The 15576-nt window shown below is 42.8% G+C and overlaps 1 protein-coding gene across 2 annotated transcripts in view; it reads left to right on the top strand.

The window, feature by feature from the left end:
• The window catches only part of LOC102193844 (myocardin), a 14164-nt gene extending 1848 nt beyond the window's left edge, over positions 1-12316 (top strand). The window contains exons 3-16 of one of the 2 annotated variants that reach the window (XM_013910517.1): positions 1638-1691; positions 3620-3675; positions 4037-4103; positions 4863-4988; positions 5082-5272; positions 5443-5583; positions 7277-7442; positions 7550-7709; positions 7809-7950; positions 8095-8700; positions 8800-8883; positions 9058-9195; positions 9283-9337; positions 9427-12316. In XM_013910517.1, the coding sequence (XP_013765971.1) occupies positions 1638-1691; positions 3620-3675; positions 4037-4103; positions 4863-4988; positions 5082-5272; positions 5443-5583; positions 7277-7442; positions 7550-7709; positions 7809-7950; positions 8095-8700; positions 8800-8883; positions 9058-9195; positions 9283-9337; positions 9427-9845 (2405 nt within the window). In that variant the 3' untranslated portion in view covers positions 9846-12316. Of the gene's footprint in view, positions 1-1637; positions 1692-3619; positions 3676-4036; positions 4104-4862; positions 4989-5081; positions 5273-5442; positions 5584-7276; positions 7443-7549; positions 7710-7808; positions 7951-8094; positions 8701-8799; positions 8899-9057; positions 9196-9282; positions 9338-9426 lie in introns of both variants that reach the window. The other variant, XM_013910516.1, reaches the window with a different exon arrangement.
• Positions 12317-15576: the final 3260 nt, after the last annotated feature.

Here is a 15576-nt window from a genome sequence, read left to right as displayed (position 1 = left end):
AGTTACAATTATATTATTATAATTATTATTATGTTAAAAATGTAACAGTGAGCTCAGCTAAGCTGCTTCACCTTGATGGTGAGTGTGGTTTGAACAGATCTGAATGACAACTGTAAAGCAGCAAAAGCAAACGACCCCACAATTATCCTCAGATGTTGGTTCTAATATTGCTAAAGTAGGAAGAGGTGCACAAAACCTTTTGTCTGACTCGTCCACATCAAATCAGCCATTAAGGGTTTGCACAAAAGCAGAAATCCCAAACATAAAATAGACACAAATGGCTCGAGTTTAAAGGAGAATGATGTCTTCATGCATTTCTACCAAAATGTAAATATCATTGTCAGTGATAGGTGTGATAATAACCTAACAGTGAACCGTTCAGGAGGCAGCCAGCAGTCTGTGACAAACAGCATTAGGCAACCCTTCCCAAGCTACACGATGCTAGTCTCCCCAACAAGTTGCAGCGGCTGCTGCTGAGTTCCCACGCAGCTGTCGTAAACGGCTGGCAAAATAGAACGGCGAGAAAATGACACAGACAGTCCCCTAGGTGTGCAAACACCTGCTGGAAAACGTGATTCTATAAGCAGCTGCTCTGTCAGAAAGCGTATATGCACATAGCTGAGCTGGAGGAATATATTTTATCTACCACTATATCCAACTTGTTGATCCCTTTGTCAGCTAGCATTATGATTGCACTTAATTCGAACTTGGACGTGCACGTATTAGATGACGACATCCAACTGAATAGAATAACAGCGATTATTTATAGCTTGTAGCCACTTGAAACAAAGCATCTGATAACTCTTTGTCTTTGTTTTTCACAGCTTTAAAGCTGTCGGCTCTTCATCTGGAGCGTCCCTGCAGAAATTTTTAAAGATTTTAAGACAATTGCTGACTTTTTGGTGCAAAAAGGGAAAATGTATTATATTATATTTATTTGGCCCTTCAGGAACAGTTAAACTACCTTAACACTGCTTCCCTATGCTGTTTTAAACCCAGGGGACTGATACGTAAGGCTGCTTTAAATACAGATCTTGAAAACTTTTAAACTTTAGAGTTAGAAAGGCAGGAAAGAGCAGGAAGAGTATAGTTAGCAGCACATATGAGAGTGATGTGAGGGGGAGGGCATGCATGAGAGGCTTGTGGAGAGAACGGGACAGCTGAAGGGGGGGATGGGACCAACAGAAATAGACATACTGAGAGATAAATAGTTATTGCCCTCCACCCCCCACCCCCCTCGAGCAGTCCTCTCCTACCCTCCCCTTGTCAGGTCTCTCAGGTCTCAATGCTTGCTGAAATGTATCATGCGAGGTGGGGGGTGGGGACTTTGTGTCACGGGCACAGCCCTTCCGTGCTTCACCTGTTTGTGTGTGTATGTTAATATGTGCGTGCCAGCATTCAAGGAGATATATAATCTACAAGCACTGCAAAGTCATGGGGTAACATGAGTTTGAAGGCCATATCATTTAACAGTGAGCGTGCTGTCTAGCATTGCTTAACTCCGAGCTTCCTACGTCAGTCTGATTTCTTATTCCAGATATGTAATTTTGCCTTCAATGAAATGAAACTAATGTACTGTTCCATCAGTGTAATACTTAATCATTTTCTTGGTAACACAGCTCAATCTTGTCTTTCAGTCCTGCAGCTGAGGATTCAGAACCGAAGGCTGAGTGAAATCAATGCAGACTCAGGTTAGTCTACGTGTATCATTAACATTGTGATTGATCCATGTACACTATGACTGCAGGGTGCATTTCATATTAATGATCTTCAAGTCACTTCTTTTCAGTGGAAGGCGATTGCTCATTGATTTGCCCAGTTTTTAAAATTTTTTTCTTTTTAGATTTTACTATACTGACCTTTTCGTTTTTTGTAACAGCAAAATGGTTGGATTAATGCTGAATTGATTTATTTATATATTAAAAAAAACCTTTTTTTGTACATGAATCTACAAAACTCAACAAGGCTCTAGGTTTGATCTGCAGTAATCAGAAATCTAGAAACGTGAATAAGTAAATAAGTAAACAAGTAAACATTGACTTCACATAGGATATGAAACCCACCCTCTTAGGTTAAAGTCCTCAGTTTAACCGTTTGTTTTACCAGATCTTGGTTTCACAGATTTTCTTTATACTACTCGTCTGATTTGTCTAAAAAACAACAACAAAACAAAATAAATAAATCAACACACCCACATATATATATATTTTAGGTATTTCTTAGCCTTTAGACAAACTGGTGACCTGACCTGGCTGTAACCTGCCTTTCACCTCATTATGGTTAGGCTAGGCTCGAGCCCTCCCCTTGGATAAGCAATTAACCAGATGAATGGGTTTGGTTTTCTAAAGCCTGAAAACACAGTTAAAAGGACGTGTGAGCATTTAGTTCCCACTCAGACCTTTTAAATTACAATATATTGAAAGGGTAGTTTTTTGCTACCTTACTTTTAATATTGTTGTATTTTAGATGAATAATCCCAGCATTACCCAAAAAATGGATAAAATAAGAAAAAAAGTATTTTTTATACCATAAACAAAATAAAAATAAAATATACTAGCTACTTTACTAAATACACCTTGCTAGTACTGGGTTGAAATGGTCAGCAACAATACTCAGGTAGTCTGTGGGATTTAAACAATGCTCTGTTGCTATTTAGCTCAAAAGTGGGCCAAGAAAACATCCTCCACACCATTACACGACCACCAGCAGTCTGAACTACTGAGACGTGTCAGGATGGATCCATACTTTCATGTTGTTTATGCCAAATTCTGATCCTATCATCTGAATGTGGCAGCAGAAATTGAGACCCAGAGAACTGCCACTCACAGGATAGTTTCTGCTTTTCAGACCAGTATCTGTAAACTATAGAGATGGTTGTGCAGTAAAATCCCAGCAGATCAGCAGTTTCTGAAAGACTCACACCAGCTCATCACAGACTTCCTCATTCTGATGGTCAGTTTGAACTTACAAAGGAAGCTCATACGCATTTAGTTGCTGCCATGCCATTAGATCATTAAATATTTGCATTAGCATGCAGCTGAGTATGTGTACCTAAAAAGTAGCTGGTGAATGTAGATATTACTCCATATGTAAAAGCACATTTTTATTTTTACTTTAAAAAGTCTATTGCTGTCAGTAGATATGCACTTTATTAGAAAGGGGAAAAGTTCACACGCTGAAGACATGAGGATAAATATATAAAGCTGGAACAATCAACAATCATTATCTGAAGATGTGAGCATAAATAAATTGTGTCATGCACAGAATTCAAAGTGCCGAGTGCAGAAATGTATTAAAAAGCAGACAAAAACAATCCCCATCCGACAGGCAGGCACCTTGCTTCACTTCCCTCCTGGCTGCAGGTTACTCTGTTTTTGATGCCTGCCAACACAAAAGAGTGTCTGAGATGCTTCATGCTGTAACTTGGAGGGATCATTTGAAAGCTGACGCTGCTTTGTTGATGCACCCCATCACCTGAGTTTCTATTCTTCTAGGCTACTGTTCTCTGAAATAGTCTAATATGAGAGTTTGGATTAAGAAAAACAAATTATCTTTTTTTTTTTTAAACTCTGCTTTTCCACATTTCATCTTTAACTGCATGTCTGTCTGATTGGAACAGGGCTGAAATCCACGTGCCCGCCTCAAAAAGCTGAGAAAGACCAGAGTGAAGCTCTGGTGAGTTGAATACTGTCTCTTTTTATAAAAAATTTATTTCTCACACTTCACACCAAACTGATTTTGAAGCACCCAACACATTTGAACCCTCTAAATATCTTTATGAATCTTGGTTGGTGATTATATTAGTAAGAGTCCAAATGTCAGGTTACTGCTGTGAGTTCATAAGAAATATAATTCATGATTAAGTCTCTTCTCAACTAAAGAAAACTAATTTGCACTAGTTTCAATAGAAAGTCTCCCAACACCTTGCAATAATCCTGGTGTAATAATATGTCATTAGGCTGCACTGACAATAAAGTTTTATTCAACTTTCCTCTGGGCCTTGGCTGTTGGTTTGACCCTCTGTTTCCTGATGCAGCGTCTAACTGATGACGGTGCCACTCAGAAGTTGCCTCCTGGTGGTCTGAATGCTGAAACTGCACAAGGTGATACCATGCCCACAGTAACGTTGCTGTCTCCTCCTTGCTTTGCTCTGTATGCTCCCAGCGTAGCTCACTGTAACACACTTCCCCTCCTGTCCATTTCTCTCGGTCTGCGTTATATCATATCTGTGCTGTTCTCCGCTCCCCGTCGTACAGTAGTAGTAGTAGTGCAAAGATGTGAAGTGTGTAAATCTCACAAAGGGCTTTGTGTTTCATCAGCTGTCAGCGAGACTGAAATGTGACCTTGTAGCACCACTTTAACGCTGCTCCACATGCAGCCGGCAGGACATATCAGGGATTGACAGCACGTGATAAACCTGTCAATCCAGGAATCAGAGTCATCATTTTCGGCTATTACTGAGATCTCCCTCTCTCATCATGCCACTCACCTCCTTCTCCTCTAACCTGCCTTTTAATTTTAAAACACTATGATTATAGCATCTGGCTTTTCAAAATGTATAATTTCCTTAATAGTCCTTCTGTGACATTTTAAAAATGTGTGATTGCGTGCGTGTGTGTTGCCTTCATTTCCAAGGGAATACATTTCCCCATGGGCAGGCGTGTTTACTTGTTTTTGATGCCTCTGCTGCTTTGAATCGGGACTGATCGCCTGTGGCAAAGCTGTTGCGCACGCTCACGTTGCATATGTTCTGAAATCCTGTTGCTTCTCTTTTTCCTATCTTGCCTCTTTCCACTGATCTCCCATCTGTCCCGTTCTCCTCATTTATCTGCACCATCCCTCCCACTTTCTCCCACCCGTAGAGCGGACTGCGTGTGGGGCCCACAGGCAGAAGAAAGCTCGCCAGGCGCAGGACCTCACTGAGAGGATCCAGCGCCCGCCTGGACCTGTGGAGCAGCAGCTCGAACGCACGCCGCCTCCGGAGAACGGTGAGTCAACGCGCATCTGCATGAACCACCACACACTTCCCCCCCCCAGCCTTGTCTTTTGACCTTACTTCCATTTGCTTTTCATTTCCTCAGGTCCTGCCTCCTTCCCTCTGACTGCTGATGTCTTCGAAGATGACATCTCCTCCTCATCCTCACCCACGGAGCAGCACAGCACTCACCAATCACCAGCTTTTTCTTCATTGCCGAGGCTCTCAGGTGACCAATTACTGAGCGACTGCTCGGCTCTGGTCCCGACCCTTAACCACGGTCCCTGTCATGCTCAGGTGAAGGAATGGCACTAAGTATATAGTTTTAATAAAAACACACATATTTTGGAAAAAATGAGCTCTCAGTTATAACCACGGACAAACATATTAAAGCATATATTCAGTAGCTGTTGAGTTTATAAATAGCTTCATATGTCAGCTCTAATAATCTGATACTCTGCCTTCAGTCTGGTTTGGCAGTGCTCCCGGGAACCGAGGGCATCAGACAACCTATGAGCGTAAAGCTGAGTGACTCAAACTCCATGGCAACGACTGGGAGGCCGACTGGGATGTATCTGACCTCTCAGACCACACCCCTGCTGCCAAAGGTAAGCTGGGGTTAATGCATGCTCCTCCACATACAAACCCCGCTGCTTTAAGCTACATGAAAACAAAAGAAGAAAAGCCGTGCACATCTTGGCGCTGAAAAAGGACGGTTTGTGGAAAAGTCACATTTCTGAACTTCCGAGTTGCTGTCTTAAATTCTTAAATTATCACAAGCCACAAAACAAAATGCATGACATAGCATGAGAAAAAAGCTCATTTTAAAAATACTCTAAACCTTATGCAATTCATGCATCTCCAACAGTTTGTACTCCATAAAGGACACATGCTGAGCAGCTGTCATGGACGCTTTCCTTTTTTCTTCTATGTTCTGTTTTCGGTTGCTCTCATTCACAGCAGATCATCTGTTTCCATTTCTTCCAATCTTCTGCATCTTTGTCTGCATCTCCTTCTGTCACGCCAACCACCTGCGTGTCCTCTCTCATCCATAAACCTCTCTGCCTCCGCCTTTCTCCTACTAACCCAGCTCCTCCAGCTTTCCCAAAATTCCTCCGACGGTGTACCCAGTATCTCCCCTCTGAAAGTGTCCAGACCAACTTAATCTCACCTCTCTTGCTTTGTTCTTGAACCATCCAAACTAAGCTGTCCCTCTGATGTACTCACTTTTTAAAATCCTGTCCATCTTTGTCACTCCAAATGCAAATCCCAGCACTTTTAATTCACCCGCCTCTGGCTACGCCTCACATGTAACAGCTGGTCTCACGAGCATCTTGTAAACTTTCACCCTTGCTGGTACACTTCTAGCTGTCATATATACCACAGATCTTTACTGTATGTGGGAATGGATGTAATAAAACATCCACAGAGAGGGGGAGACATAAACTGCATCATTGTTAAAACATTAACCCTTCTCTACGCTTTGACCCTAAAAGTCTAAATCATGGACTTTGACCTCAGGCCAATTTCATAATTGAATAACCTGGATCATGTCGCTAATATTGCTACTTTTCATGTAATACTCTCTGGTTATATTGTTTCTCTTTTGTGTTCTTTAGTTTTTACCACTTTCAAAATTTCTAACAATGATACATAAGTGTAAAAAACACTTACCTTCTGCATGCTCTGAAAAGATAAGTGTAAAAATGTGCATTTTGCTACATAGAGCTAACAAAAATCCTACGTGGGTGCTATTTGGTGAGTTGATTATTTTCTGTGTATGTACAATTTTCATCCAGGAAACAGTGTTTACGTCTTACGCCTGTGTGTATGTGCTTGCTGTAGTTGTACTCACAGCAGGTGTACAATGTGAGAGATAAAAGACAAATGTAGAGGTCTTTCACCTAACAGGATGGTCACTCCTGTGAAACAATGCTCTGCTGTAAACTGCTCTGCATTCATTAATGTCAATTTGCACTTCTGGAGGACCTCAGTGTTTGCCCCAGAGGTTAACGCATTCACACATGAGCAGCTTGGTTATATGTCGGAGCCTGCGCATGCTGTCATCTGGGGGATTTGTGAGGCATTTATGCATTTCATGTAGCTTTTCTTAACTGCTATCTCGGTTTTATTATTGGAAAGTTTTTAAAAGTGCTATATAAATAAAGTTGGATTGGATTGTAGCGTGCAGCTAATGATGTCATATGTCAAATGACTCATTTGTTTTTTTGTTTTTTTACTCTTATATGGTTTAAAGTGTTCTTGAAATAACTCACAAGTTTTCTAAATGTGTCTTTATAGACAGCTCGGCCTCCCAACAACCCCTGCACCTCAACTCTGCCTCACTCCCTTAACTTCACCCATCTCCCCCGTCCACGGAAACCGCGGGACACCAAGCCCAAAATGAGGAAACTCAAATATCATCAGTACATTCCTCCAGACCAGAGAGGAGGGGCTGGGACCGGAGGTACCAATATAATTGGTTTACTTAAACAGCAACACTCATTCGTCAGATCAAGGTTTGCTCAGGTGATAAAGTGATTGAGTTTAGCCAGAATATTTACGTATTTTCAGGGGTGGGAGCCAAACAGAAGAGCCCTAACCCTACCCAGTCTTTAGACCCAGCCTATTCTGATCTTCTGAAACAGCAGCAGGTCTTCCTTCAGCTTCAAATTCTCCAGAACCAGCAGCAGCAGCAGCAGCAGCCACAAGAACAGATCACTGTTGTACCCAGGTACACAAACAGATTAGTGGGTGACACAGTGTTGGGTATTTTATTATGATCCTACTTAGCTGATCTTTACTTGAATTCATGCTCCTGTCGTTCTTTTAGTGGGGAATCTGGTGATCTGAAGTCTTCGGGAGCCATACCACAGAATCCCCAACCTGTTCCTGCTACAACCAACCACACCCCTACGGACACAAACCCTCCATCAAAGCCTGAGCTTCTCCCTGCTAATCTGGTTGATTTAACAGTAAGAAAACCATGTTTATCAGAGAACAGAGACGCTAAAATGGTTTAAAATGTTTGAGAAATGATCCACAATTAAAGGAAACCAAGTACCTACACTAGTATCTTTCCAATAGTCCAATAATAGCCTCCATTTCTTCTTCCTCAGGTGTCAGAGTTACGGCAGCAGCTGCGTAAGCGCGGCCTTCCTGTCTCCGGCACAAAGCCTGCCCTATTGCAGCGACTTCGTCCTTTCCAGCTTCCCAGTGCTTGCCTCACCCCGGCTCCCCTCTGTCAGCTGGGTACCAGCCCGGAGCCACTCACCCCCTGCCCCTCATTGCCATCCAGCCAGAGCCCTGGCTCCAGCTCCAGCTCTGGGCTAGACTCGCCCAGCAGCAGCCCGAACCAGCAGCTTTACATCCAGGATAGGGCAATTCCTAATGGGATTCTCAGCAGCGCTCCAAATAGAGTTCCAAATGGAATTCTAAACACTGTCCCAAACGGTTTCACAAATGCTGCATCAGTCAGTTTGGCGGGGGAACCGTGCAGTCTCACCAACACGGTCTTCTTAGCTCCTGCCAGCACTGCCTCGGGAACTCCAAGTCCCAGTCTTCCCATGTCATCCTCCTCACCCCTACAGTGTGGGACTCCCTGGAGAACTGAGAAGGAGCAGCAGCGGCAGCAGCAACAGCAGCAGGAGCTGAGTGTGGAGCTGGAGATGAGGGAGAGAATGAGGAGCAGGCCAAGAGACCGCTCCACATGTTCCGGCAATGAGGTGAGGACAGACAGATTCAGATTTCTGGTGTGACAGATGTTGATACGAGAAATGATCATTTAATGATGTGACTGCTTTATAAAAATCTTTTTCCACTAGTCTTGTGGAGGATCCCTCCATCCGTTCCTGCAACAGGACCTGGGATGCTCTAGAGGGAAGCAAGAAACAGATGCACACGCAGAGGTGTTGTTTACACGGGTAAACATACAAAACAGAGCACACATGTCCTGGATAAATGGGTATAAATTATTCTGCACAGTGGCACACTAAACAGCCTTCCATCTAGGAGCATTTCTCAAACATGCAAACATGCGCATACGCCACCTGTCAAACAATTTATCTCTTCTTTCTAATCAGGTGTTTTGCTGCCAGCCCTGTGATGCAATTGGCAATGACTTTGAACTGCCAGTGCAGATTACAGCAAGTCCTATTCAGACCTTACCCTCTGTTCGCAGCTTGGAGGAAGAGCTACAGGAGGCTATCCAGAAAGCACAGGTCAGGAGTCTTTGGATGAACAGGAGATCACAAGGAGTATCTTTTGTTCTGTAAAATGAAGTATTTCTCCTTTTCTTTGGCTAACAGATGGACCCTCGGCAGTCCATTGATGACATTCTAGATGAGCCTATTGCTTCTGTCGGTCAGTCTCACACAATTAATAAAGAATTCCTTTTGACTAACACTCGGATTGCTTTCATCGTCTAATTCCTTGTACTGGCTCTCTTTCAGACTCCGTCAATGTGTCTGACCATAAATCTCCTGCCCACTCAGCCCGTTCTCCTTCTCCTCTTCAAAATGATCAGTCCCAGGCTTCCCAGCAGCACCACAAGGACGACAACTCCCTGCTTTCACCTCTTTGCTCCTCTCTCTTGTTGGAGCTTCCTCCATCCCCTGCTGTAATAAACCCGAGCCAGGTAGTCCCACTTCCTCCTCCACCGCCCATCTGTACCTCCCCATTGCCATCCACCAGGAGGTCCCGGAAACGACGGGCTCCAACACCGTTCGACGCTGCTGACTGGCTTGAAACGCTGTCGTCCGGCCTCCGTCCTCTGACCCCCCCAGCAGCCCCCTTTGTCGAGCCAGACTTGAGCCTGGATTCAGATCTAAATGTCAATCGAGTGCTGGACCTGATGATAGAGCAGTGGTGAGGACTTGCGAGGGGTGATTGCTCGTTATTTGTCAGTTCAGCTGTAAAAGTCACCAGCTCCACGCAATGTCGAGAGCTGGATTCATTGCAGCGATCGGATCCAGCAGCTTTGACGGGACAATGAGAACACAAACACATGCGCACACTTTCACCCTATGCACACTCGTAGTGTTTTTTAAAAGCATTTGGGCTCAGCCAGAAATGGCAAACAAGCCACACATCTGTGGATTGACACACTCCACAGCACAATGTTTGCAGTGCAAAACAAAAGAAAACCTGGTGGCATATTAATTTAAACATGCTTCCTGGCTGTGCTGGGAGAATGTCATTTCTGACTTATCTCCAAAACCCGTTGTCGGATTGGGTTGAGTATGGCCCCTGGTGTTGACTCAGTCATTGAGTCCTAGCCATTCATAAAGCCCATTCAGAGTGTGTAAAAGCCAGGCAGAGCGCACAGCTTGTGTGTGGCTCCAGACCTTGACCCCGATGCCAGACACACAGTCGGCATGCAGAGGGAGAAAGCTGGCAGAAGCCACACACAGGAAGTGTGAGTACATGCTTGTGTGAAAGTGTGATCTGTGTGTGTGTGTATATGTGTGCTTTCCATATGACTGACTGTGCGAGTGCACACATGGCTGCTCTTGGCTGTATGTGTCCACATACAATGCTTCCAGGTGTATTTATCAGCATCCGAGCCAAAGCACTTGTAGTTATGTGTTTGTTTGCGATTAAGTGTGCCTGCTTGTGTGTGGCATGACTGATCTGTGAGAGGATACACGTGAAGAACACAGAAGAGAGGCCGCGGATTTACAGTAAGTGTCCACTTCCTAAAGCAGACATTTAATTGTGGTCCCTCTGCCAGCGGGCAGTAACTCCAGTGTAGTTATCCTGTGTAATCATCAGAACAACCACATTACCTTGTTTAAGCCGCCATCCTCCAGGAGAGCAATCAGGAAGCCACCCCAAAAATAGTCCCCGTACAAATGCACCAATCAGCCGAGTGAGACTTTCCTCATCACTTTGCAAAAACAGGTGGTCATTTTGTTCCCTGATTAACCCCCAACAGTGTCTGGCCTGCTCCTCGGTGATTATCCTGCTACTAGCAAAAGCCAGATTTAGCACAATTTATAACCCAACACCAAGGCCACACCTGTTCACTTACTGCAAATGAATTCCTCCAATTTATTGCTAAGAATATTAAATGTTTGGTGCATATTTCAATATACAAATGGACCATTAATATTAAGAGGAAATGTATTGTAGCGTTAGCACAAAATACTGTGTTTTAGGGATGAAACATATCACGCGACCAGGTGAGCCTGTCAGTCGGAGCCAATACGCACATTTTCTTACGGGTGACAGTAATCTTGGCTCAAACTTCTACACGATTTACTGGTCGTGCAGTAGTGGGTACATTATTTGTTTGCATAATACACTTTCAGTGAGTTACGTCCATTCTCAACCCCACTTACCATAATGATATTAATGAAAAAAAAAATCTGACAGAGGTTATCTGCCATTAACCTCTGCTGTACCAGATGAATGTAATTCAGATACACGATCCCATCTACATAAATTTATTCTAGGCCCTTAATTGGCTGCATGTCCCATCAATCACTTTGGAGAGCTCTGATTGTCTAATTCCTGTCTAGAGCATTTCGATTATTTGATAAATAACGCAGAGTTCTTCTTTTATGTTATCATTATATCTAAAAAACGCATTTGTTCCCTTCAATGAAAGTGAAGCAGTGAGTGCAATTTGATTCATGTAGAGGGCACAGAAACTCGAAGTCTAACTTCATACTACTGTACGTTCTTGTCTTGTTGTTTCTATGTAGGCAATGTGTTGTTGTGGCTTGTCTTCCTCTTATTGTAGTGATAAAGCCAGCCACAGTGAGTTATTGGGATAAGATAATCTGTGCATTGGCAAACCTTCAGCTCAGTGCAACAGCTTTATGCTGAAGCAGTTCTTGTACAGCTTTCAGCAAAGAGACTATGAAAATGCAGCTAAATGTGGATGGATGGCTTTGATAATCATAGCGATCAATAAGCATTGCCTGCTGCAAAGAAAAAAAAAGAAAAAAGAAACGAAAAAATAGATTGGCAGGAGAGTAAGATGCTACCTCCTGTGACTTCCTCCGCTTTAGGGCTGACAACAGTCTTTTCCCTGTTTCTTATTTACTTCCGATCGTTGGTGCAGACTTTCCTGAAACACCCCAGAGACTGTTGACTAATTTAATTAAGCCAAAGTTTAATAATTCTGTTTTAAACTGAGTTAAAAACGTTGACTGAAAGCACTGGAGTGTTTCAGGTAACTGTGGTTTAGTTGCTGCTATAAATACCTTATTCTGAAAATGTGAGACAAAACAAAATGTTTTTGCTTGTACGTCTATTTGTAACTTATTTGTGCAAATGTTTCTCTCCACAATGTATTTAAAAGCATTACAAAAATTAAAGTCTTAATAGATTTACTATGTGCCTCCTCTTTCTTTCATCCCTGGACAGGAAGTTAAGTGATGTAGCACACTGAGAGAATTAACAAATGGATGAAGAAAGAACTACTGATCACTGTCCCAAATTATGTCTTATCAAATATTGATGACCACAAAGTAAATTAAATATTCATTTGTGCCAATATGCGTCTTAAATATCCATGAAACCTCACTAACACCCACATAGTTCCATAGTTAATCTTCAAAATGGCACAGTATTATAATCCTGAAGAACAATAATATGCTTTCAAATGAAAAGCTGCAGAAGTGATAACGTATGATCTCCGATTACTGATCAGCACGACAGCGATATTATATCGAAAGTATTAAAATGAGGATCAGTCTCTTCATTCATAGACAGACAGGAATACAACACACAATTTCTTTGGCCCAGCTCTTTAAAGCTGCATATGTTGATAAGTTTAACCCTACCGCAGACATGCCACAAAGAGAAGAAAGAAGACGAGACAATCTACTCTCTGTTTGACTTATCCACCCAGGGGTGAGAGTGTGTTTTCACAGGGGTAATACTCCAAAGCTGTGACCAGGGTGTAATGAGGGATTCGCTGTAATGGCCCCTCTAGCCGTTCCACATCACTTCCTCCTCGTTCCTCCCTTGCAATAACTGCTTCCTGCATGATTTCATGGAAATTAAAGGGAGAAAGGTGTGTTTCATATGTAAAGCAGGTAGCTCTTGCCGAGACGTGTGGATTCTCTCGCTCCCACCATCTCTCCCTCTCACTTCCTTACCCCCTTATTTCTCGTCTCCTGGGTCGGGGCTGGGTAGGCTTTGATCACTGGCAGAGGGTCGCTATGGTTTGATTTCTGTTGTGCTCCTCTGAGAGTTTTGCTCTGCTATTATAAACCATGTGAGAGAAGACAGGGGGCAGCTACTTTAGCCTGTGTATCACTGAGCGAATCATAATCATGCATACAATATAAGGCAGAACGAGGGCATGCTACCAGATAAAGCAATACATGAGATGTAAAATCAATCAAATCTTTTTACTGAGTGAGCTGTGTGGTTACAAGAGACTTATTAAAGCTGTGCAACAACATAAAGTCCTTCTTCCAATCCCTGGCATCATGTGGATGCCATAAACAAATCCCCTTAACCTACAGTAACTGCCACAAGGTAGCAGAAATAAAATAACACTGATATGTTATCACCTTTATAGGCTATCTAAACTTGCCAATTTATACATCCAATAAATTTCTGGTGAATGTAAGCCTAATATTTACATGCATATTAGCTGATAAAGGATGCACAGTGCTCTGTACAATGGTCACAGCGTATGTTTGCAGCAGGTAGTGTGCATGGTATATACCGCAATAAAAACCACTACATGAACTCAAGTAATTTTAGAACGTCTCAGAAGGTTACTGGGTTTGAATCTGATGGCTGGTCAGGATGTATTTGGACTTTACATGATCTCTCAGGGTTCTCCAAATAGATGCATGTAGAGAAACTGGTGATTGTAAACTGGACGTAGGTATGAGTGTGCCTGTCTCTCTGTGACCCCACCCTGTTCTCACTATGACCCTGAACTGGTTGAGAAAATGGGTTATTAGATGTCTGACACAACCAAAAGCACGACAGCAAGATCTCGCATTAGATCAGCGCACGCAACAGACGGGATGCATATTTTATTGGTGCAGTCCTTTCAACAAATTAAAGACATGGTACAACAGTATAATTACATTAAATCTCTAAACATTGTGGCTTTGAAACACATGATTTACAACAATTAAAACAGGCTGACCCAACTTAAGGAACAGAAACAGATTCCTGGTTTTAGGCTTTGATGTACAGCTTCATCTAAGCCGCCTGGTGTAAAGCATGTTTTCTTTTTCTCTCTCAGACTGCTTCTACAAGTGCATGAACAAAAATAAAAACATCTGAATGTATAATTTCCTCATGGGATAAAAAAACAACAACACAGGAATTTGGTGAAACCACTACAGAAATCTTGTTTTCTGTTGCAAAAACCAGTGAATTATTACTGCTGCTCTGCCCCGAGGAGGAAATATTTGAAAAATTCAGATGTTGTGCTCTTGTGCTGTTCTCTCTGTCATTAGAAGGTACACATAATGGTTGAGGGAGGGGATGGCCAGATATCACTATCTTGCCACATAATTACAATATTTGTCTAAATTGCAATTGTATAATTAGTATTATTCATAAAAGAGGAAGGACCGAGAGAAGATGTGGGTCGATTCGTGACGATAAACTGCCTCTACGAACAGGCTGCTGTTGAGGAATGATTGTTCTTCTTGTGTTCAGAATAACTAATTTCCTTGTAGTTCTCTGTTGAACTGTATCTAACTGGTTCATTTACACCTCCTCATGAAATTTGTTATCTCACAGTACAGCCGACCAATATGGAACATGCCCTTCAGCATTGCTAATCATAAAATTACGGCTGTGGGAATTTTACCTTCACACTGCTGCCTGACTGCTAATGCATACGACCGTGTTTCTGTGCTAAAATACTGCTAAAGGGACATGCATATGATATTTCAAAAGACATGGCAGGATGCGGCGTTATCCTCTGAAGGAAGGATGCCCCGAAACTGTTTAAAGTAGCCTGCATCTGTGTCTGTAACCAGGGGCTTCTGCAGCTTTCCAGCACTACCACACATCAAACTGCAGGGCTGGTTAAGCCGAGCAGAGCTACCGCTCGTCTTTGTTTAAAACTGTGTGAGATGGGGAAGGCTAATTGGACTAATTAGCACCAAAACAAGGCTTGACGGAACAGTCTTTCTGTACCACAGATGTTGTGCCTCTTTTTAGTTTAAAAAAAGATGCAGGAAGAAAAGAGGCTCACTTTCAAGGCTAAGCCGGTGTGCCATTTTTAAGCCCTGTGCCGTTACAACAACGCTGGGAAGGCAGTTTTTGATGTACCGATGCTTAAAACTGACCCTTGCCACGATAGCGGGAGCCTTGGGAACTCCAGCCGAGTTTCTTGACAGACCGGGTTGAGCCTCTCTAACCCCTGTGGAATGCAAGCTTTGCCAAATTTACACCTTTCTTGTGTGAACTGTCTGGTTTTACGGTTACCCTAAAAATGTTTGAAGTTCCCAACTGCAGTCCCAACACCCCGAGGCTTCATGAAGACTCAGAAAACTGCAGCGCTCTGCCTCAACACAGAGACAAAAACAGTGAAGTCTGGCAACACCTTGAATTCCATAAACAGTCAGTGTGTTTTGCAGAACTGTGCTCAGGATCAGATGAAGAAC

Source organism: Pundamilia nyererei, unplaced genomic scaffold (assembly GCF_000239375.1).
Source record: "Pundamilia nyererei isolate P.nyererei 1_Seehausen unplaced genomic scaffold, PunNye1.0 scaffold00045, whole genome shotgun sequence".
Taxonomy (NCBI): Eukaryota; Metazoa; Chordata; class Actinopteri; order Cichliformes; family Cichlidae; genus Pundamilia; species Pundamilia nyererei.
Note: the sequence above shows the minus strand (reverse complement) of the source record. Positions and strands in the feature narration are given on the sequence as shown.